Raw genomic sequence first — 22,608 nt, forward strand, 5'->3', positions numbered from 1 at the left:
GCTCTTCAAGGATGCTGGGGGTCCTCTCACAAATTTATTTCTCATAGTCATGGTGAAAGGTGTGTCCTGTAGACCCTCCCAAGGCGGGTGAGTAGGTTTTAAATGACAAATTCACTCTAACATTCCAATCTCCCTAAGCCTTTGAATCTCTTCCTTTACATTAAACCAAGGCAAGTCTGGCATTCAAGTTCATTTACTGTGGGCCAATTTTTGGTCCATGTTTTAGCCAACCAACCAACCAAACTAGTAGAGCCCTTTCTAATTCCCCAAGCTTCAACATTAAATGCAGAAATCTCTGTTTATCGGGTCCATATCAATTAATGTGGCCCAATCCAAATTTATGTTCCTTCCACCATTACCCCACACCCCTAATATCCATTCCCACACATATTCCCTGAACTTCTGTGTAAATTAGAAAAACCAAGTAGTTCTTTTGCAGTGTAGCAGAACTCCTCATGGGTCACATTTTGACCCTCACTTTTAGGGACCTGCAGGGACTTGAGTTTAGTTGTAAGTCCAGAAGAAAAGAGGGGTGGGGGTCCTGAGGAGAATCAACAATGTCTTTCAAGGCAGATGCCTTAAGGGGAGGCCATTACAGCTTCCTCATCAATGCAGGGTTAATCCCCTCAAGACGAGTGGAGGGGCTGCTTCTATTGGCAAAGAAGACTGATCAAAATTTAGGAGTTCAATGTCCCCAGCTGCATCAGGGTCTTCCCACACGTCCCCATGCCAACTTCCAGGATCCTATTTCTTCCCTATCAATGCCTTTACTTTAACAGTAGACATGCTGTGAGGCTGGGAGTTCAACTTGCACTGTAATTCAGCCACTCAGAGGATGAGATTCTGGGTTTGGTTGTGAGCAATCTCAGGAGATAAAGGTGTCCTTCAGGGCAGACATAGAAGATTTTGGGTCATTTGTGCAGTGCTTGTGCTGGGAATTCGAGTCCTCAGTTCATTCATTTCTTTTCCCACTTTGTCAATGATATTAGGAGCAACCAGCCGATCTCATACTCTTTACTTTGACAGCAGTTAGTTTGACAAAAATGCTCACCTAGATCCTTGCCTCTTGTAAGTATTTGAATAGGAGTATCCAATGATGATATTTTGTGTATCCCTATTTTTTTTTTTTTTTTTTTGCTTTATCACAAATTTAATCAGTTATATGTATACATATGTTCCCATATCCCCTCCCTTTTGCGTCTCCCTCCCACCCTCCCTATCCCACCCCTCCAGGCGGTCACAGAGCACCGAGCTGATCTCCCTGTGCTATGCGGCTGCTTCCCACCAGCCATCCACCTTACGTTTGGTAGTGTATATATGTCCATGCCGCTCTTTCACTTTGTCACAGCCTACCCTTCCCCCTCCCCATATCCTCAAGTCCATTCTCTAGTAGGTCTGTGTCTTTATTCCTGTCTTACCCCTATGTTCTTCATGACCTTTTTTTTTCTTAAATTCCATATATATGTGTCAGCATACAGTATTTGTCTTTCTCTTTCTGACTTACTTCACTCTGTATGACAGACTCTAGGTCCATCCACCTCATTACAAATAGTTCAATTTCATTTCTTTTTATGGCTGAGTAATATTCCATTGTATGTATGTGCCACATCTTCTTTACCCATTCATCCAATGATGGACACTTAGGTTGTTTCCATCTCCGGGCTATTGTAAATAGGGCTGCTATGAACATTTTGGTACATGTCTCTTTTTGAATTATGGTTTTCTCAGGGTATATGCCCAGTAGTGGGATTGCAGGGTCATATGGTAGTTCTATTTGTAGTTTTTTAAGGAACCTCCATACCGTTCTCCATAGTGGCTGTACCAATTCACATTCCCACCAGCAGTGCAAGAGGGTTCCCTTTTCTCCACAGCCTCTCCAGCATTTATTGTTTCTAGATTTTTTGATGATGGCCATTCTGACTGGTGTGAGATGATATCTCATTGTAGTTTTGATTTGCATTTCTCTAATTAGTAAAGATGTTGAGCATCCTTTCATGTGTTTGTTGGCAGTCTGTATATCTTCTGTGGAGAAATGTCTATTTAGGTCTTCTGCCCATTTTTGGATTGGGTTGTTTGTTTTTTTGTTATTGAGCTGCATGAGCTGCTTATAAATTTTGGAGATTAATCCTTTGTCAGTTGCTTCATTTGCAAATATTTTCTCCCATTCTGAGGGTTGTCTTTTGGTCTTGTTTATGGTTTCCTTTGCTGTGCAAAAGCTTTTAAGTTTCATTAGGTCCCATGTGTTTATTTTTGTCTTTATTTCCATTTCTCTAGGAGGTGGGTCAAAAAGGATCTTGCTGTGATTTATGTCATAGAGTGTTCTGCCTATGTTGTCCTCTAAGAGTTTGATAGTGTCTGGCCTTACATTTAGGTCTTTAATCCATTTTGAGCTTATTTTTGTGTATGGTGTTAGGGAGTGATCGAATCTCATACTTTTACATGTCCCTGTCCAGTTTTCCCAACACCACTTATTGAAGAGACTGTCCTTTCTCCACTGTACATTCCTGCCTCCTTTATCAAAGATAAGGTGACCATATGTCCGTGGGTTTATCTCTGGGCTTTCTATCCTGTTCCATTGATCTATCTTTCTGTTTCTGTGCCAGTACCATACTGTCTTGATTACTGCAGCTTTGTAGTATAGTCTGAAGTCAGGGAGCCTGATTCCTCCAGCTCCATTTTTCGTTCTCAAGATTGCTTTGGCTATTCGGGGTCTTTTGTGTTTCCATACAAATTGTGAAATTTTTTGTTCTAGTTCTGTGAAAAATGCCAGTGGTATTTTGATAGGGATTGCATTGAATCTGTAGATTGCTTTGGGTAGTAGAGTCATTTTCACAATGTTGATTCTTCCAATCCAAGAACATGGTACATCTCTCCATCTATTTGTATCATCTTTAATTTCTTTCATCAGTGTCTTATAATTTTCTGCATACAGGTCTTTTGTCTCCTTAGGTAGGTTTATTCCTAGATATTTTATTCTTTTTGTTGCAATGGTAAATGGGAGTGTTTCCTTGATTTCACTTTCAGATTTTTCATCATTAGTATATAGGAATGCCAGAGATTTCTGTGCATTAATTTTGTATCCTGCAACTTTACCAAATTCATTGATTAGCTCTAGTAGTTTTCTGGTAGCATCTTTAGGATTCTCTATGTATAGTATCATGTCATCTGCAAACAGTGACAGCTTTACTTCTTCTTTTCCAATTTGGATTCCTTTTATTTGCTTTTCTTCTCTGATTGCTGTGGCTAAAACTTCCAAAACTATGTTGAATAAGAGTGGTGAGAGTGGGCAACCTTGTCTTGTTCCTGATCTTAGTGGAAATGGTTTCAGTTTTTCACCATTGAGGACGATGCTGGCTGTGGGTTTGTCATATATGGCCTTTATTATGTTGAGGAAAGTTCCCTCTATGCCTACTTTCTGCAGGGTTTTTATCATGAATGGGTGTTGAATTTTGTCGAAAGCTTTCTCTGCATCTATTGAGATGATCATATGGTTTTTCTCCTTCAATTTGTTAATATGGTGTATCACGTTGATTGATTTGCGTATATTGAAGAATCCTTGCATTCCTGGGATAAACCCCACTTGATCATGGTGTATGATCCTTTTAATGTGCTGTTGGATTCTGTTTGCTAGTATTTTGTTGAGGATTTTTGCATCTATGTTCATCAGTGATATTGGCCTGTAGTTTTCTTTCTTTGTGACATCCTTGTCTGGTTTTGGTATCAAGGTGATGGTGGCCTCGTAGAATGAGTTTGGGAGTGTTCCTCCCTCTGCTATATTTTGGAAGAGTTTGAGAAGGATAGGCGTTAGCTCTTCTCTAAATGCTTGATAGAATTCGCCTGTGAAGCCATCTGGTCCTGGGCTTTTGTTTGTTGGAAGATTTTTTATCACAGTTTCAATTTCAGTGCTTGTGATTGGTCTGTTCATATGTTCTATTTCTTCCTGATTCAGTCTTGGCAGGTTGTGCATTTCTAAGAATTTGTCCATTTCTTCCAGGTTGTCCATTTTATTGGCATAGAGTTGCTTATAGTAATCTCTCACGATCTTTTGTATTTCTGCAGTGTCAGTTGTTACTTCTCCTTTTTCATTTCTAATTCTATTGATTTGAGTCTTCTCCCTTTTTTTCTTGATGAGTCTGGCTAATGGTTTATCAATTTTGTTTATCTTCTCAAAGAACCAGCTTTTAGTTTTATTGATCTTTGCTATTGTTTCCTTCATTTCTTTTTCATTTATTTCTGATCTGATTTTTATGATTTCTTTCCTTCTGCTAACTTTGGGATGTTTTTGTTCTTCTTTCTCTAATTGCTTTAGGTGCAAGGTTAGGTTGTTTAGTCGAGATATTTCCTGTTTCTTAAGGTGGGATTGTATTGCTATAAACTTCCCTCTTAGAACTGCTTTTGCTGCATCCCATAGGTTTTGGGTCGTCGTGTCTCCATTGTCATTTGTTTCTAGGTATTTTTTTATTTCCTCTTTGATTTCTTCAGTGATCACTTCGTTATTAAGTAATGTATTGTTTAGCCTCCATGTGTTTGTATTTTTTATAGCTCTTTTCCTGTAATTGATATCTAGTCTCATAGCATTGTGGTCGGAAAAGATACTTGATACAATTTCAATTTTCTTAAATTTACCAAGGCTTGATTTGTGACCCAAGATATGATCTATCCTGGAGAATGTTCCATGAGCACTTGAGAAAAATGTGTATTCTGTTGTTTTTGGATGGAATGTCCTATAAATATCAATTAAGTCCATCTTGTTTAATGTATCATTTAAAGCTTGTGTTTCCTTATTTATTTTCATTTTGGATGATCTGTCCATTGGTGAAAGTGGGGTGTTAAAGTCCCCTACTATGATTGTGTTACTGTCGATTTCTCCTTTTATGGCTGTTAGTGTTTGCCTTATGTATTGAGGTGCTCCTATGTTGGGTGCATAAATATTTACAATTGTTATATCTTCTTCTTGGATCGATCCCTTGATCATTATGTAGTGTCCTTCTTTGTCTCTTCTAGTAGTCTTTATTTTAAAGTCTATTTTGTCTGATATGAGAATTGCTACTCCAGCTTTCTTTTGGTTTCCATTTGCATGGAATATCTTTTTCCATCCCCTTACTTTCAGTCTGTATGTGTCTCTAGGTCTGAAGTGGGTCTCTTGTAGACAGCATATATATGGGTCTTGTTTTTGTATCCATTCAGCCAATCTGTGTCTTTTGGTGGGAGCGTTTAGTCCATTTACATTTAAGGTAATTATCGATATGTATGTTCCTATTCCCATTGTCTTAATTGTTTTGGGTTCGTTATTGTAGGTCTTTTCCTTCTGTTGTGTTTCTTGCCTAGAGAAGTTCCTTTAGCATTTGTTGTAAAGCTGGTTTGGTGGTGCTGAACTCTCTCAGCTTTTGCTTGTCTGTAAACGTTTTAATTTCTCCATCAAATCTGAATGAGATCCTTGCTGGGTAGAGTAATCTTGGTTGCAGGTTTCTCTCCTTCATCACTTTAATTATGTCCTGCCACTCCCTTCTGGCTTGTAGAGTTTCTGCTGAGAGATCAGCTGTTATCCTGATGGGGATTCCCTTGTGTGTTATTTGTTGTTTTTGCCTTGCTGCTTTTAATATGATTTCTTTGTGTTTAATTTTTGACAGTTTGATTAATATGTGTCTTGGCGTATTTCTCCTTGGATTTATTCTGTATGGGACTCTCTGTGCCTCCTGGACTTGATTAACTATTTCCTTTCCCATATTAGGGAAGTTTTCAACTATAATCTCTTCAAATATTTTCTCAGTCCCTTTCTTTTTCTCTTCTTCTTCTGGAACCCCTATAATTCGAATGTTGGTGCGTTTAATGTTGTCCCAGAGGTCTCTGATATTGTCCTCTGTTCTTTTCATTCTTTTCTCTTTATTTTGCTCTGCATTAGTTATTTCCACTATTTTATCTTCCACCTCACTTATCCGTTCTTCTGCCTCAGTTATTCTGCTATTGATCCCATCTAGAGTATTTTTCATTTCATTTATTGTGTTTTTAATCGATGCTTGATTCATCTTTAGTTCTACTAGGTCCTTGTTAACTGTTTCTTGCATTTTGTCTATTCTATTTCCAAGATTTTGGATCATCTTTACTATCATTATTCTGAATTCTTTTTCAGATAGACTGCCTATTACCTCTTCATTTGTTAGGTCTGGTGGGTTTTTATCTTGCTCCTTCTCCTGCTGTGTGTTTTTCTGTCTTCTCATTTTGCTTATGTTACTGTGTTTGGGGTCTCCTTTTTGCCGGCTGCAGGTTCGTAGTTCCTGTTGTTTTTGGTGTCTGTCCCCAGTGGCTAAGGTTGGTTTAGTGGGTTGTGTAGGTTTCCTGGTCGAGGGGACTAGTGCCTGTGTTCTGGTGGATGAGGCTGGATCTTGTCTTTCTGGTGGGCAGGTCCACGTCTGGTGGTGTGTTTTGGGGTGTCTGCAGACTTTTTATGATTTTAGGCCACCTCTCTGCTAATGGGTGGCGTTGTGTTCCTGTCTTGCTAGTTGTTTGGCATAGGGTGTCCAGCACTGTAGCTTGCTGGTCGTTGAGTGAAGCTGGGTGCTGGTGTTGAGATGGAGATCTCTGGAAGATTTTCGCCGTTTGATATTATGTGGAGCTGGGAGGTCTCTTGTGGACCAGTGTCCTGAAGTTGGCTCTCCCACCTCAGAGGCACAGTACTGACTCCTGGCTCCTCAATTTGGGATGATTTGTTGTCTATTCATGTATTCCACAGATGCAGGGTACATCAAGTTGATTGTGGAGCTTTAATCCGCTGCTTCTGAGGCTGCTGGGAGAGGTTTCCCTTTCTCTTCTTTGTTCTCACAGCTCCCGGGTCTCAGCTTTGGATTTGGCCCCGCCTCTGCGTGTAGGTCGCCGGAGGGCGTCTGTTCTTCACTCAGACAGGAAAGGGTTAAAGGAGCAGCCTCTTCGGGAACTCTGGCTCACTCAGGCCGGGCGGGAGGGAGGGGCACGGAGTGCGGGGCGAGCCTGCAGCGGCAGAGGTCGGCGTGACGTTGCACCAGCCCGAGGCGCGCCGTGCGTTCTCCCAGGGAAGCCGCCCCTGGATCCCGGGACCCCGGCAGTTGTGTATCCCTATTGCCACATCATGCTGTGAACAGGAAGTGCTCTCTTTACTATGGGAAATAGAGTAAATAGTGTCTTTAAATCTAACCAGATTACAGAACTGATTCCGGAAGCTCCAGAACCAATTCAGTAAACTCATCCTTAAGATTCTGTTCCTCTAGAACCACTCCCAGTACCAAAATCATGGGAGTAGAGTCATCATCCTAAACCACCTTGTCACTCCCTTCCTCAAAGCCATTTAATAGCTCCCCATTTAATAGCTCTTGCATTGCCTGTGGAATCAAGTCCACACTCCTAAATACGGCAATCAGTGTAGACTCTATTAAGGAAGGCCTTGGCTTTCTTTCATTCTATTCTGAAGAATCCCATGATCTAAAAAATATAAATAAGGACAACTGATATAATCAAACACAAAAAGATTATATGAAAATTCCTAGTGGTGGATTTCACCATCATGAGTATTTGTTTCCATGAGGCTAAGTAAGTATTTATTGAGCACATATTTTGTGCCAGGCTCTGGGGTACAGGTGGTCCCTCCTTTCAGGAACTGACACTCTGAATTCAGGGCTAAAGAAAAAGTGGCTCACAAATCAAGTGCTCTGCCCTGATGTTCACTTCGAACTTGCATATAAAACAATTAAAGGATAATCTTTCATGACAGCAGAGTAATACATCCATCTCCAAGCTGCTATGGAAATTCAACACGCAATTTATTCTAATGAATCCACTCCATCTGACATTGCTCCATGTCCTCCCTTAGCTCATAATGACACCAAGCCCCAGGGGTCCCCTGATACATTCTAAATCACTTTTTTTGCTGAGCTGCAGGTCTTGAGGGATCTCAGTTCCCCCACAAGGGATTGAAACCAGGCCACGGCAGTGAAAGCACCAAGTCCTAACCAAACCACCAAGGAACTCCCCCAGTTTCTTTTTAAAATAAAAGAGAGTTAAGAGAATGAGAAGACAGGTCACAGACTGGTATAAAATGTTTGCAAAAGACACATCTGATAAAGGGCTGTTATCCAAAACCTACAAAGAACTCTAAAACTCAACAATAAGAAAACAAAAAAACCTTCTTTAAAAATGGGTCAAAGACCTTAATAAACACTTCACCAAAGAAGGTATACAGATGGCAAATAAATAAATGGAAAGATGCTCCACACCATATGTCATCAGAGTAATGCAAATTAAAACGACGGGATATCACTTCACACCTATCAGAATGACCAAATCCAGACCACTGAAGACACCAAACACTGGCGAGGATGTGGAGCAACAGGAACTCTCATACACTGCTGGTGGGAATGCAAAATGGTGCAGCCACTTTAGGAGACTCTGGCAGTTTCTTACAAAACCAAACTTTTTCTTACCATGCAATCCAGCAATCACACTCCTTGATACTTTCCCAAAGGAACTGAAAACTATGTCCATATAAAAACCTGCACGTGGACATTTATAGCAGTTTTATTCATAATTGTCAAAACTTGGAAGCAACCAAGATGTCCTTCAGTAGGTGACGGGACAAATAATCTGTGGTACATCCAGACAATGGAATATTATTCAACTCTAAAAAGACATGAGCTATTAATCCATGAAAAGACATGGAGGAAACTTAAATGCACATTACTAAGCAAAAGAAAGCAATTTGAAAAGGCTACATACTATATGAGTCCGATTATATGAAATTCTGGAAAAGACAAAACCTTATGGAGACAGTTAAAAAAAAAAATCAGTTGTTTCCAGGGGTTGGGGAAGGGGGGAGAGATGAACAGGCAGAGCACAAAGAATTTTAGGGCAGTGAAAATTCTCTGTATGATACTGTAATGATGGCTATATGTCATTACACATTTGTCTGGCCCATTGAATGTGTAACACCAAGATTGAACCCTAAAGTAAAAATAAACTATGGACTTTGGGTGATTATGATGTGTCAATGTAGGTTCATCAACTGTAACAACGTACATCTGCTAGAGGATGTTGATAATAGGAGGAGATGATGTATGTGTGTGGGCAAGGGGCATAAAGAAAATCTCTGTACCTTCCTCTCAATTTGTCTGTGAACCTAAAACTGCTCAAAAAAATATTGTCTTAAAAAAAAAAAAACAGCTAGGAAGGGGAAAGAAAGAACTGGGTTAGCACTTGAACAGAAAAGGCCTTTTCACCAGCCAAGATAGGGAAGCTTGACCTTAAAAGCCTATTATAAATAACTTTGGGTTAAAGAAATATGCAATGTCACCTGAGAAAATCTAGTCCTGAATTTGGATGAGTCATCATTATCAAGCAATCAACTTAGTAATAATAACAACCTCAACAATAATAACTAAAATGAGTACCTATTATGGGCAGGCACTGTTTCAGGCAAGTTAAATGCATTAAATCCATTTAGTCCTCAAAAACCCTATGAGGTAAGATACCATTAGTATCTCCATTTTGCAGAGAAGGAAACCAAGGCACAGAGAAGCTAAGTAATTCCCAAAGTCACCCTCCTAAGAATTGGCAGAGCAAGGGCTCATACCCAGGCCACCTGGCTGCAGGGTCCAGGCTGCTCCATTGTCTCACTGCAACTATAATTCACTGTAAATGCTGAAGGGAGACTGTCATAATACAAAGTAACAAGAGCAAACTGTAGTTTAGGGGCATGGAGCGCTGATTGCTTTACCAGCTTTATCTCACTGAATCTTCACAACAGATGTATCATTACCCTATTCCATATATTGGAAAACTGATAATTAAAGAAGTGATGACTTGCCCAAGGTCACTGGAAGATAAATGATATAGCCAGTTGCCAAACCCTAGTAGCCAGACACCAGTGTCCACACCACTATTCCCCACACCATGCTATGTCTCTGTTGGAAGCAATCCATGGTGCTCAAGTAATCTATGGGACGCTTGATGACTGGAAAGAAGTCTGCCCCATGGCATGACCTCCTTCCTAAAGACCATGTGTGAAAGAAAGGCGGTATGGTATAGCAGAATGAACACAGACCCTGAAATCAGAAAGATCTGGGTTGAAACCCCAGCTCCAGCAATTACTATGTGACATTAAATACAGCTCTCTGAGCCTGTTTCATGATGTGTACAAACGGAATAAAAATCCTATAAGCACCATGGTGACTATGAAGCTGACCTGAGACAGCACATGGAAAAGCCGGCCTCATGAGACCCTCCAATCACCCACCTCCCTGGATCCATAAAGGGGGCCCCACAAGTACATCGGGAGTCCATCTCTGCTCAGGGGTCTGCCTGCCCCTCTTGGGCTGAGTCATAGCATCTTCATGAAAAACACTGAAAGTAAAATTGCACAAATGTGGGCTCTCCAGATTGGGACCATGTTCCCTCAACTCCTAGCATTTGCCCTGGGAGCCAGCAGGAGCTGTAACCATGCTGTTAATGAGGTTACTGGGCACCAGTGTGGCAGAGAGAACAAGAGGGTGTGAAAGCGTTACTGACATACCAATTTGGACTAATAGGGACCCAAGATTTCAGTTGAGAATATCACAAAACAAAATAATGGTCCTGGAAATATTTAGATCAACTAGGGATGGTTTGGTTTGATCAGGAGGTAGGGGTTTGTTTTGTTTTGGGTTTTGCCCTTTTCAAAAAATCTATTGAAACTTAGAGAAACACAGCAGAATTTTGTTGATAAAAAAATAATAAAAATAATTTTAAAAAAATAAAATTTTGTTGGTGTTTAAAAACTCTGGGTGACGTCTTGCTTATTGAGTCATTTCTTTTGTTTGCATATACTTGGTCTCTTCTGGTTTCCTGATGGCCATATCTGACAGAGTTCCCATCATTTTAAATGTCTCTTTAATTAAGCAGGAATGGATAAAACCATTTGTGTGTGTGTTTGTGAGTAGTATATTTCACTTATCATAATTCAAGTTTCATCCATGTTTTAGCATGTGTCAGAATTTACTTCTTTAAGGCTGATTTTTTTGGGGGGCGTTTATATTCATTAGGGATATTGGCCCGTATTTTTTTTTCTTTTTTTAAAAATTTTATTGAAGTATAGTTGATTTGTAGTGTTGTGTTAATTTCTTCTGTACAGGAAAGTGACTCAGTTATACATATATTCTTTTCCATTATGGTTTGTCACAGGATATTGAATATTGTTCCCTGTGCTATACAGTAGGATCTTGCTGTTTATCCATCCTACATGTAATAGTTTGCCTCTGCTAATCCCAAACTCCCATTCCTTCCCTCCCCTACTCCCCTTCCTTGGCAACCACAAGTCTGTTCTCTATATCTGTGAGCCTGTAAAAACATTTTTAAGAGCCTCCAGGGACAATTCTTTATGCAGATATTTTCTTTATATTATACCCCAATCTTATTTATTGTGGCTCAAAATCAGGGGCCAACAAACTATAGCCCATAAGCTAAATTCAGCCTACTGCCTTTTCTTGTAAATAAAGTTTTATTGGAACCAGTTGTGCCCATTAGTTTACAAATTGTCTATGGCTGCTTTTGTGCTAGAGGCAAAGTTGAGTAGTGGTGACAGAGGCCATCTGGAGCTTTAGAGAAAATATTTGTCAATCCCTGCTCTAAAGCAGGCATTGGGACCAGAATGGCACAAAGTGTTTCATAGCAGGTATCCCTACCATAATCAAATAATTCTCTATGTTCGTTAATGCCTGTTTGTCCTACTTTATGTAAGTTCTTTGAGAGTCAAGGAGTACATCTACCTTGTTCAATATTTTCTCCCCAGGGCCTGAGCACAAAGACTAAAACATGGTACACACGTAAGAAATATCTTTTGAGTGAATGAACTAAGTTGCTAGATGGATTTTGAGTTCTTGTGTGTCATAACTATGTCTCCGTCTTGAGTAAGAACCTGACTCACAGTAAGTTCTCTGTAACTGTATATTTGCTAAACAATCAATTTCATGGACTCTGAATTTAGAGAATGAATATTCTTTGCAGGACATTTAATGACCAAGACTATTTTGTCTACATTTTGATGAATCTCTTCTATGCCACACAATTTATGCCCATCCTCTCTCTAACTTCACAGAATCCTCTGTGCCGCAAGCCCTGATATCTGATGTTTGGCTCTGATGGTGTTAGTCTCATCAATGATTTGCAAAGCTGGTCCTCAATCCCATGGAATCCATCTGTGCTTCACAGTGTGATTCCCCAACAGCTCGAAGGGGCTCTGTGGGTGGCTCAGCCCAGTATTCATCGCCAAGGCACACGGTCATTCAGCCCACTAACACTTATATACAAGAGAAACCAGGAGCGGATGCTATCAGGTTCTGGAAAGACATAGAGAGAAGGACTGAGTGGAAGAGACCTCTGGTGCCACACACAAAATGAATTTGTCATTTGGATATGGAAGATGGTTTAACATGAAAAAGAGAGAAATCAGACTCTCAAGGAGGCAACAAGACTTGGAAAAAAGAATATAACCTTTAAAAATTGTGAATCACTATGTTGTACACCCGTAACATACAATATTGTACATCAACTATACTTCAATTTAAAAAAAAAAGACTTGGAAAGAAGAACTAAGAGCTTGGGACTCAGACAGATCTGGGTAGGCACCCAAGCTCCAATACTTACTAGCTTTGTAAACCTGTGCCTATTAATTTCTCTGAGATAAAAATACCTTAATGACAAAATGGATGTAAAATGATAGTGTTGCAAGGACACTATGATAGATTTAAGATACCTAACAGTGACGGGTGCTATACAAATTTTACTGCTCTTTCCCCTTCAGATTTTAATGCCACAAAGAGAATGACCTTTGAAAATTTCTACTTACCAAGCATTCCTTTCTTGGAACTAGACAGACACATGTCCTTCTCTGCACTGGGCAGGGCAAAACTCACCACAAACACTTCCACGCCATCAGCCATCAGGGCCAAACCCAAAACAAAAAAGAGGGTCCACTGGAAGCGTCCGTGGCCACACTCATCAATGATGGTCTCATACTGGTGGGCCAGCTGCTCTTCCTCTTCCATCCTCTCGGCCATCAGGTCTGCCTGGCCCCGAAGACCATCCACCCTGGAGGGCGCCATCTTGGTCTGCTTGGCCTTGATGTCATCTGGGTGAGGGATGCCCTGGTACTCTCCCTCATAGATCTCATCCTCCTCATCATGGCCTTCTGTAACATCACTCTGTGCATCTTCTTCTGGATTGGATTCATTACCACGATAATAGCCATCACTGGGGGCATAGCCCTCATAGTTGTCATGATATTTGTAGTTATCCATTCCTTGGTTCTGGGACTGCCTGCTTGCCTCTCAAGCTATATCCCTTGCACTGTGAAAGAGGTTTGGGTTGTTTCAATAATCATCATCCATTCTATGTACAGACGTTTAAATGTATACTTCTTAGGTGAACGTGACACCTGTATTCTTCCCCTTGGTCTCAAAGGCAACCTAAGTATCCATTTGCATTCAATGTCTATTGGAAGTCTTTGGAAAGTTTCAAATTCTGGTCTGGTCTCTTGCAGCAATCCAAGGGTATTGTGTTGGAGATGTTGATTAGAAATGGGTCCAGCTGTTCTCCTTGACAAGGAGTCTGCAGGACTTGGCAACTTGCTGACTGGCCTGGTTTGTTCTGCTACTGAAGGTTATACCCTGGAGTACAGAGAAAGGAAAGAGAAGAATGTTATGAAATGTGGAAATTCTGACAAAATCCTCTCAGAATTAAACAAATATGTTTATTAGTGCCAGTGCTTCATGTGTAATGTGGAGGAAATCTTGGTTAGACAATAGATTCATACCAAATGAATGAGCCTTAAACCAGTGAGAAAGAGCAGTGGTCAGAGAGGCCCTTGGAATCATTGATTAACCCATGAAAGGGGTCAAGTCTTATACAAGAATGAAATATAAAGCGAGCAAGAGATTTTCAATACAAGATGATTTTGTGTTATGGGTTTTCTGTTAGAATAGATCAAGCTTTGGCAACAGGGCAGGTTTATTACAGCTCAGCTTCTGTTATGAGGAGGCCAGCTTTTCTAACTTTGGCATGAAGTGGCTGTACAATTTTACATCTAGAAATGTATGGCAAAGAAATATCCAGGACCATTTTTCCCAGGGCTCAGCTTACTTTTGAAACTCAGCATTGTGGTTCCAGGGCCACTCCGACCTTGTACTTGTCTTAAATAGGCAAGAATAGCTGCTAAAGACCCAGAGCCAGAGAGCTTGTGCCTGAAGTTTGATTCTGCCACATAATGGCCATGTGATCATGCACATATTTTTCTGAGCCTCAATTTTCTCATCTGTAAGACGGAGATAACAATAGTACTTAACCTGTAAGGCTGTGCATAAAGTACTTAGAACAGTGCCTGACCTGCTTGGTAAATACTATTTAAGCATTGATGTTATTTTGCTCTTTTTTTTTCTAGCTCCAGTTCTGGAAACCAAGACCCAGTATTGTCAGAGCCAAGACCCTACCTTATATCCCAATTCCAATCAGTGGGTCCATCTGTTGATGTCCATGCCCAACAGACCCTGTCCTAATTACATCCCTAGAATCCCAGTTCTCACAAGGTCTGGAGTCACCATTTAACAATGTCTCCTGGGTACCAGAAACTGTGTTAAAGGTGTCACATCCCTTATCCCTAATTCCTAAAACAATCAGAAAAAGAAGGAAAATGTGTTTCCATCCTTATCTTACAGATAAAGAAACTGTGTCTCAGGTGGGGTTAGATCAAGGACAGAGAACCAGGACTCAAACAGGTCCACTGATCCCCAAAGTCAGTTCTTTCCATGGCTGTCGTGCTTCCCAAATGCTGTTCCAAGGGCCTGTCACACTAGATCCCCTGGGGGAGTTTAGAAAACAGATTCTAGAATGCATGCAGAGGGACTGGTTCAAGCTCAGAAATCTGAGTTTTCACACGGTTCCCCAAGTGGCTCTGAGGCCCAGCTTCTCACTGAGCTGCCCCCCCGGGTGGAGGCCAGACCCCTCCCAGACACCTTTAACTCACTTCAACTCTCCCCACTGCCAGACCCTTGGACTAAGATGGATGCTCAGATCTCTTCATCAGGGCTGCTAGAAATCCACTCCCCAGCTCAACCCACCTGCTGTCAAGTACATACTCATTCCCTCAACCTTTCCAGGCCTCCCTGTCACACCCAAAACCCACATTGTCCTTTCACCAAGCTCAGCCGACACCACCCCACAGAGGACTGGACACGCTTGCCCTCGCCGTGCCCACAGGGTATCCCTGGACCCCCTGCCCTACACCTGTCTGCCTGGATCTCCTCGCCCTCAGCCCTGGACAGACTCCAGCTCTGGAACTCATTTGACTCCGCAAACACAAGGGATATCTACTAGGGGAGGCCAGACACTAGTGGCTCTCAAACGCAGGGTGGGCCAGAGCCAGTCAGGGCATGAGGGGCTCATTAGAGCTGGGATGGGGCCTGGAAATCTGCAACTTCCTCAAACATCATAAGGAATCCAGTGGACTACGCTTTGAGAAAACAGTGAGGTAAAAAATCAGCAAGAAATATTTACTGAGAACTGATTCTCACTTCATCCTTTCAGATTTTTCACCATCCCCAGTAAATAAATTTGTATTAGGCCATGCTGGCCTGAACCATGTCAAATTAATATTCTAAATCTGTTTTTATTATATGCATTTAGGACCACAGGAGGAATATAAATCACATGTAAACAGCATGAGAGCTTTGCAGAGTGCTATAAAAAATGGAGAAAGAACGCGCCAACTGTCTGAGATCTGGTGTGTTATTTCCATCCTGGGGGTTCTGCAAAAATGTCATGAACTAAAAATGATAGACTTGCAATTCCAAAAGCACATGTGGGAAATACCACTTGGGGCAAAGGTCCTGGGACTTGCTTTGTGGAAAGAAGCAGATCTTTGTCAAAACAAATTCCACTCATCTGATCCAGTTAAATGAACTGCTGTGAATGTCAGGTGTCGTGGAGTCGGGAAGACTCACTGTCAAGTGCTGTGGGGTTTTTTTCTCTTTCATTGAGAAATGCCAACTCATTTTTTCAGCAAAGTATTTTCTAGAGAGTACAGCTATTAATCTGTTATGGGTTAAGTTGGGACCCCTAAAAAAAAGGTATATTGAAACCCTAACTTCCAGTACCTCATAATGTGACCTTATTTACAACTACGTCTTTATAAGGGTAATCAAGTTAAGATGAGGTCATTAGGGTGGGCTCTAATCCAATATGACTGGTGACTTATAAAAAGGGGAAATTTGGATGCAGAGACAGACACACATAGAGAAAAGATGATGTGGAGACAGAGGGAGGGTACCATGGACAAGACAAGGGATGTCTGAGGCCACCAGAAGCAAGGAGAGAGGCCTGGAACAGATTCTCCTTCACAGCCCTCGGAAGGAATCAACTCTCATCAGGATCAATCAAAACCAACACCTTGCCTTTGGATTTCTAGCCTTCACAACTGTGAAACGATACATTTCTTTCTTTAAGCCATCCAGTTTGTACTCCTTTGTTATGGCAGCACTAGGAAACTCATACATTCAAAAACATCAGCAAGTCTAATGATTATCAGCTAAATAGCAATAATAAAACAACCAGAAGAGCAGCTGTTAACTGCAGACTAAGATGAGCATGTTACAAGCATTACCTCATTTATCCTCACAGCCAATAGTGAAGCAATGTTATTCTCTCCATTTCACAGATGAAGAAACTGAGGGCTAAGAGGGTTAAAGAATGTGCCCAATGTAACACAGAGAATCAATTTCAGGGCTTGGATTTGAAGCCAGCTTCAGAGAGAATGTTAGGGATGATGTACAGTGGAAGAAACTTAGGAGTCCAAGGAGACAAGCCAGGGTCACACAAGGAGCTGCCTGCAGAGCTAGGACTGACATTGGGCTTCTGACTCCCAGGTTCAAGTTTGTTTGCCCATCCTCAACAGACATTCCCCAGGATCTTTGGTGCTTAAGGCATTGTATTAGTTATGACATGACTTGATCCCCATTCTCAAGAGGTCTACCCCTCATGAGAGAGTCAAACAACACAAAGCATCATGCAGTCATAAAAATTAAATGTTAATATTAACTCTCACTAATATTATCTTTCATTTATTGGGTACTTGCCTTGTGGCTTTGAGCCAAGTACAATGCTAAGTTTATCGTGTGCTCTACATATTCCAACTGGGACAAGAACCCTATGAGGCAGGGGCTGTTTTTATACTCAGTTTACAATAAACAAGACTGAGGCTGAAGAGGTTGGACAGATGACCAGGGTCACAGGTTGTAGGTTCTCCGAGGAGGTTCAGAGAAGGGAAGGATAGCTATGAGCTGAGTTCTACTGAAATAGCATCTTAGAGGTTGGGGGATTTCCAAGGGCAGGAAAGGGCTCAGAGAAGCAAACAACAGAGAGGAGGGCACTACAGGCTGGAGAACAGGGAGAAGCAAAGGCACAGAGGTAGGAATGGCTTCACCTGTTTTGGCAGCAATGAAACATCTGCCCACAGCAGAGGATCCAAGAAGGGGCGATTATGGGAGATAGACTGGGGAGGGAAATAGCAATCAGTCTGAATGCCCTGCTCAGGGACTGAGAATTTTCCTTTGAGCAAGGGAAGCCCTGAAGTTGTTGTTGAAGTGTGTAAAGTAGCGTGTCATGCAGAGCAGGGATCTGGAAAGATTTTCCTGGTGGGAATGCGTGTCCTGGTTTTTAAGTGAAAACCTAGAGACAATGAAACCAGGTAGAAGTTTTCGTGTGTGTGTGTGTGTGCGTAACTGAAGATATTGCATGCCGCAACGAAGATGCCTCATGCTGCAACTAAAAGCCAAAATAAATAAATTAAAAAAAGAAAGACAGACAGACAAGTCTTTTTTCAGGCTGATCTGCCTTTTTGGAGGGTGGTAGGCTATATAGCAGAATGGTTCAAGAACACAAACCCTAGTGTTAAGGCCCCAGGTTCAAATCCTGACTCTGCCACTTCCTGCTACCTGTGCACAAGCTACTGGCGACTCTATGCCTCAGTTTCCTCACCTGTAAAAGGGTTGTAATACTAGTACCTACGTTGAGGATTTGGGAAGATAATCCATGAAGAGTGCTTAGCACAGTGCCTGGCATGGATGTGATCAATATAAATTTGATTTTTTATTATGATTGTTGTTGTTGTTATGATTATTATCTGAGGATTGATAAGGAAAATGTAGCCAGGATCTCAGCTTGAGCCTTGCCTAACTCCACTTGAGACCTGGGGCCCATCTGGACTGGGCTGGGGAACAAAACACAGAGAAAAACAAACTGACATTTAGTTATTCATGAAAACCATTGCTTCTCCAAAATGACCCAGCACAAATCTCTTAAGCATCCTCCTTTAACTCTTACATTCTGTTAAACTCTGCGTCTATGCTATCTGATTCAAAATCATCGCGTGGTAAACACTTGTTCATGATTAAATATCACATAGAACGAAGCTAAAAATAATGTTATAATCAAATGATGTAATGCTTCCCAAAATGTGTTCCGCAGAACGTTAGGCCTTTTAATATGCTCATTTAAGGGGAAAAAAAGTATTTCAAGAGCAAATAAGTTTAGGAAATGTTGCATACTCTATTCAGATTTTCTTTCAGAGATTCATAATGCACATGGCTATGTTAAAAGCTGTGAGAAGACCTGAATAAAAACCTATTTCACACCACAATGAGCTACCACCACACACCCATCAGAATAGTTACAATCAATAGACAGACGATAGCAAGTGCTGACCAGGATATTATGAACTAGAACCCTCATACATTGTTGGTAGGAATAAGAAATGGTTCAGCCACTTTGGAAAACAGTTTGGCACGTTCTTAAAATGTTAAACATACACTTACCGAACAATTCCAACCTAAGAGAAGTAAAAACACATGCCCACACAAAGACTAATACGTGAATGTAAATAACAACATAATTTACAATAGCCCCAAACTGAGAACAATACAAATGTCCATCAACTAATGAATGGATGAACAAAAGGTGGTATATCCATGCAATGGAAGAATAACCAGCAAGAAAAAGGAACTACCAGTGCATACTACAACATGGAGGAACCTCAAAACCATTACACCAAGTAAAAGAAGGCAAACACAAAGGGTCATGTAGCGTACGACTCCATTATATGAAATTCTCCAGAACAGGCAAATCCATAGAGACCAAAAGCAGATAGGTGGTTGCCTGGGGCCAGGGTGGGAGCGGGGAGTGACTATAAGTAAATTTGAGCAAAGTTGAGCCAGAGAAGTGTTGTGAGTGTTCTAAAACTGGATTATAGTGATGGTTGTTGCACAACTCTATAAATTTACTAAAAATCATTTACTCTAATGAGTGGATTTTATGCCATATATATTTTAATAATAAATTATTATTTTAAATAATTTTATAATTTGTATTACATAATAAGGCTGCTGTTCTTCCCCTCTTTCTTCCCCCCAAAATCTATTTAACTGGTGGAAACCAGTGTTACCCGTGATTATGGACCTCTTTTTCCTTGGAACCCGTATTAACATTAGGCTCTTCTAAATAGTGAAGTACTGATTTAGAGCCTAAGTTTATCCATCCTAGGATTTTGTCATGTCTTGAAAGCCAATTTGGCAAGCATCATGGAGTCTATTTGCATGCAGGACCCATTACAAGTGAGAATTAGGGAAAACAGCCTGGTCGTAGCCCAATGGGCCACAGGTGGAGGGAAAGATAATTCTGAGATTTTCCACCAGATTCAATCAAATCTTGGTGGTATACCAAGAGCACAGAATGTGGCAAGTTGGGTGCAAACAATAATGGAAGGTGGTCCCTTTAGCAAAGATGACAGTAGACTCACACCCACCCCTAGAAAGCTGAGCACACTCGTTGGCCTCCTTGGCAGGAGTCAGTAGCAGCTGTGCCTTCAGCTGCAATTGGCCTTGATGAGACATTCACCCCAAGAGTCAGGGCAGAAGAACATGGCAGATAACCTACACTTTGAAAGACTAGTGCACCAACACAGGAGATGGCCTTGGGTACTCCTGAAACTATTTGTCAGGAATTAAGGGGGAACTGAGGCATAGAGGGGCAAAGCCTGAGAAAATCGTATTTAGAAACTTGGTGTAATTCTATTTCACATGAACAAGAGACAGGAAGGTCAGCAAACTCAGAGAGGCACTAATGAGATAGCCAATGTGTCAGTTAGCTTTGCAGACACCTCTTACTTCAGTTCCCATCCTAACTGTGCAGGTCATGCCAATAATGAGTCCAAAGATAGGACAAGAGGGCTCAGTACAAAATATTGTCAGTTGTTTAAGAGAAAGACCGCTGGACCACTAGATAGAGGATGTGAACTATAGCCCTATGCCTGCCATCGAGTCAGGGTGGGACCCTGGATGCAGCCCTCAGTTCCATGCATCTAAATGACAGGCTGTACTGGATGACTTCTTAAGGTCCTTTCCAGCTCTCTGATTCAATATTTTCTTCTATATCTGTGACAATGCTTTGAACCATCTAAGTAATATATAAAACACTATTATTATTATTATTATTATTTTAATATCTGGGATAGTGTCCATTTTAAGCTAAGAGCAACAATTTCCAAACTGATTAACCATTTTCTGGCAATGTGATGACTCTTTATTCTTAAACATTTAGAATTACTCCAAGAGGTCCCATGGCATTCTGCACATATCTCTATAATCACATTATACTGTGACTGTTTATGTGTCTCTCTGCCAGGAGATTGTGAGCAATTCTAGGATAGGTAAAACATGGGATTTTACTAATTTTTTAATCTCTAGAACCAAATACAGAGTCTTTAAGCTTAGAAGGTCCTTGAAAATGCTTGCTCAATAAAGGAGGTTAATAGTTATTCAGTGCCTTCTTGAAAGCAAGTCAAAATGGCACCTGGGCCAGAGTGCCCCTGCCCTGGCTATAAATAGACCAATTGGTTTACCTTTATTTACCAAAAAAAAGTCGGATCAGCCGACCTCCTGAAGATGCCACCTTTTACAAGGAGTCATTCACTCTTTTACTTCCCTACTGGCCTTTCATTGACACCGAGGTCCCGGCTTGGTGCAATGGTCCTAAGGACTACTTGAGTTATTTGTTATCAACTTTCAGACTATAAAATATGTTTTAACCACCTGCTATGCTTCCTGAAATACACTGCTTGATGTTTCTGGGGTAGGTTACATCTACCCATGAGCCGAAAATAACAAGGCTTAATCTGGTTAGTATCGGAAGATGTGTTCTCTGAGGCTTCCAACCTCAGATGTCCCACTTAACACAGTGTGGGCTCATTAGTGTGACATTAAAAGTACTTCTCTCTTCTTAGCTGAATCACCCAGCTGTTCTATTGTGTTAAAACAGAAAGCCAGTTTCCAAGGTGTATTGGTTATTAAACAAGAATGAAACTACATCATCTATCTGTTGGAGGAAAAAACATACTTTAAAGGAATGCCAGGCTTAATTTGACTGTTCAGAATGGTTCTTTATTTTAAACTACAAAAGCAAAATAACAATTTATGGAGAAGTACATCAATCAAAGCATCATTCAGAACATCAAGCCCAGAAAACAACCCATATGTTAAGTAATAGGGGCTAGGTAAATGCAGCTTATACATACTTATATAGTTAAATATTATGGGTTTTGAAAGACTTATTAAGAAAAAAATGATCACACTATAATAGTAGGTGAAAATATAGGTAAATCATATATTACATCATTATACCAATAGTTTCTGTAATATTATATATTGTAAATATTTATTTATACTACACAAATGTATATGGTGGGATGATCTGTTAAGATGTTAATGTTGACCTAGTAATCCCTGAAATGCTAATTCTCTCCCTCTCTGCTCCTCTGTGTTCTAAAGCCAGGTCAGGGTTTTTCACAGTGTGGTCCCCAAATCACCTACAGGAGAATCACTCGGTACCAATTAAACACAGATTCTTGGACCCCATTCCAAACCTTCTGACACAGAAAGGGGAAAGAAATCTGTTTTATTAGCAAGCTCTCCAGGTAATTCTTGTGATCACTCAAAGAACCTCTGGTTGATGCTCTTCTTACCCCAAGAAGCAGTTAATTTCTTTTTTTTTTTAACATCTTTATTGGAGTATAATTGCTTTACAATGGTGTGTTAGTTTCTGCTTTAAAACAAAGTGAATCAGCTATATGTATACATATATCCCCATATCCCCTCCCTCTTGCGTCTCCCTCCCTCCCACCCTCCTTATCCCACCCCTCTAGGTGGTCACAAAGCACGGAGCTGATCTCCCTGTGCTATGCGGCTGCTTCCCACCAGCTATCCATTTTACATTCGGTAGTGTATATAGGTCCATGTCACTCTCACTTTGTCCCAGCTTACCCTTCCCCCTCCCCGTGTCCTCAAGTCCATTCTCTACATCTGCCTCTTTATTCCTGTCCAGTTCCTAGGTTCTTCAGAACCTTTTTTTTTTTTTTAAGATTCCATATATATGTGCTAGCATGAGACCCTTGTTGCTGCTCCTGGGACTGCAGGGTTAATAGCCTCCATGGGCACCCACAGCCTGCACTTCATCCAGAGTGCTGCCTGCAGGAGGAACAGGGCTCTGTCTTCTCTCAGGGAACTCACAACC

General features: G+C 40.9%; 1 protein-coding gene across 3 annotated transcripts in view; it reads right to left on the reverse strand.

Moving 5' to 3' along the window:
* The window catches only part of SV2B (synaptic vesicle glycoprotein 2B), a gene marked incomplete at both ends in the record, with an annotated part of 80,944 nt that extends 67,559 nt beyond the window's left edge, over window positions 1-13,385 (reverse strand). For 2 of the 3 annotated variants that reach the window (XM_079699757.1, XM_079699756.1), the window contains one exon: window positions 12,845-13,295. In XM_079699757.1, the coding sequence (XP_079555883.1) occupies window positions 12,845-13,295 (451 nt within the window). Of the gene's footprint in view, window positions 1-12,844 lie in introns of all 3 variants that reach the window. The other variant, XM_079699755.1, reaches the window with a different exon arrangement.
* Between the last annotated feature and the right edge of the window lie 9,223 nt (window positions 13,386-22,608).

This window comes from Hyperoodon ampullatus (assembly GCF_949752795.1).
Source record: "Hyperoodon ampullatus genome assembly, chromosome: 3".
In the NCBI taxonomy this organism is placed as follows: domain Eukaryota; kingdom Metazoa; phylum Chordata; class Mammalia; order Artiodactyla; family Ziphiidae; genus Hyperoodon; species Hyperoodon ampullatus.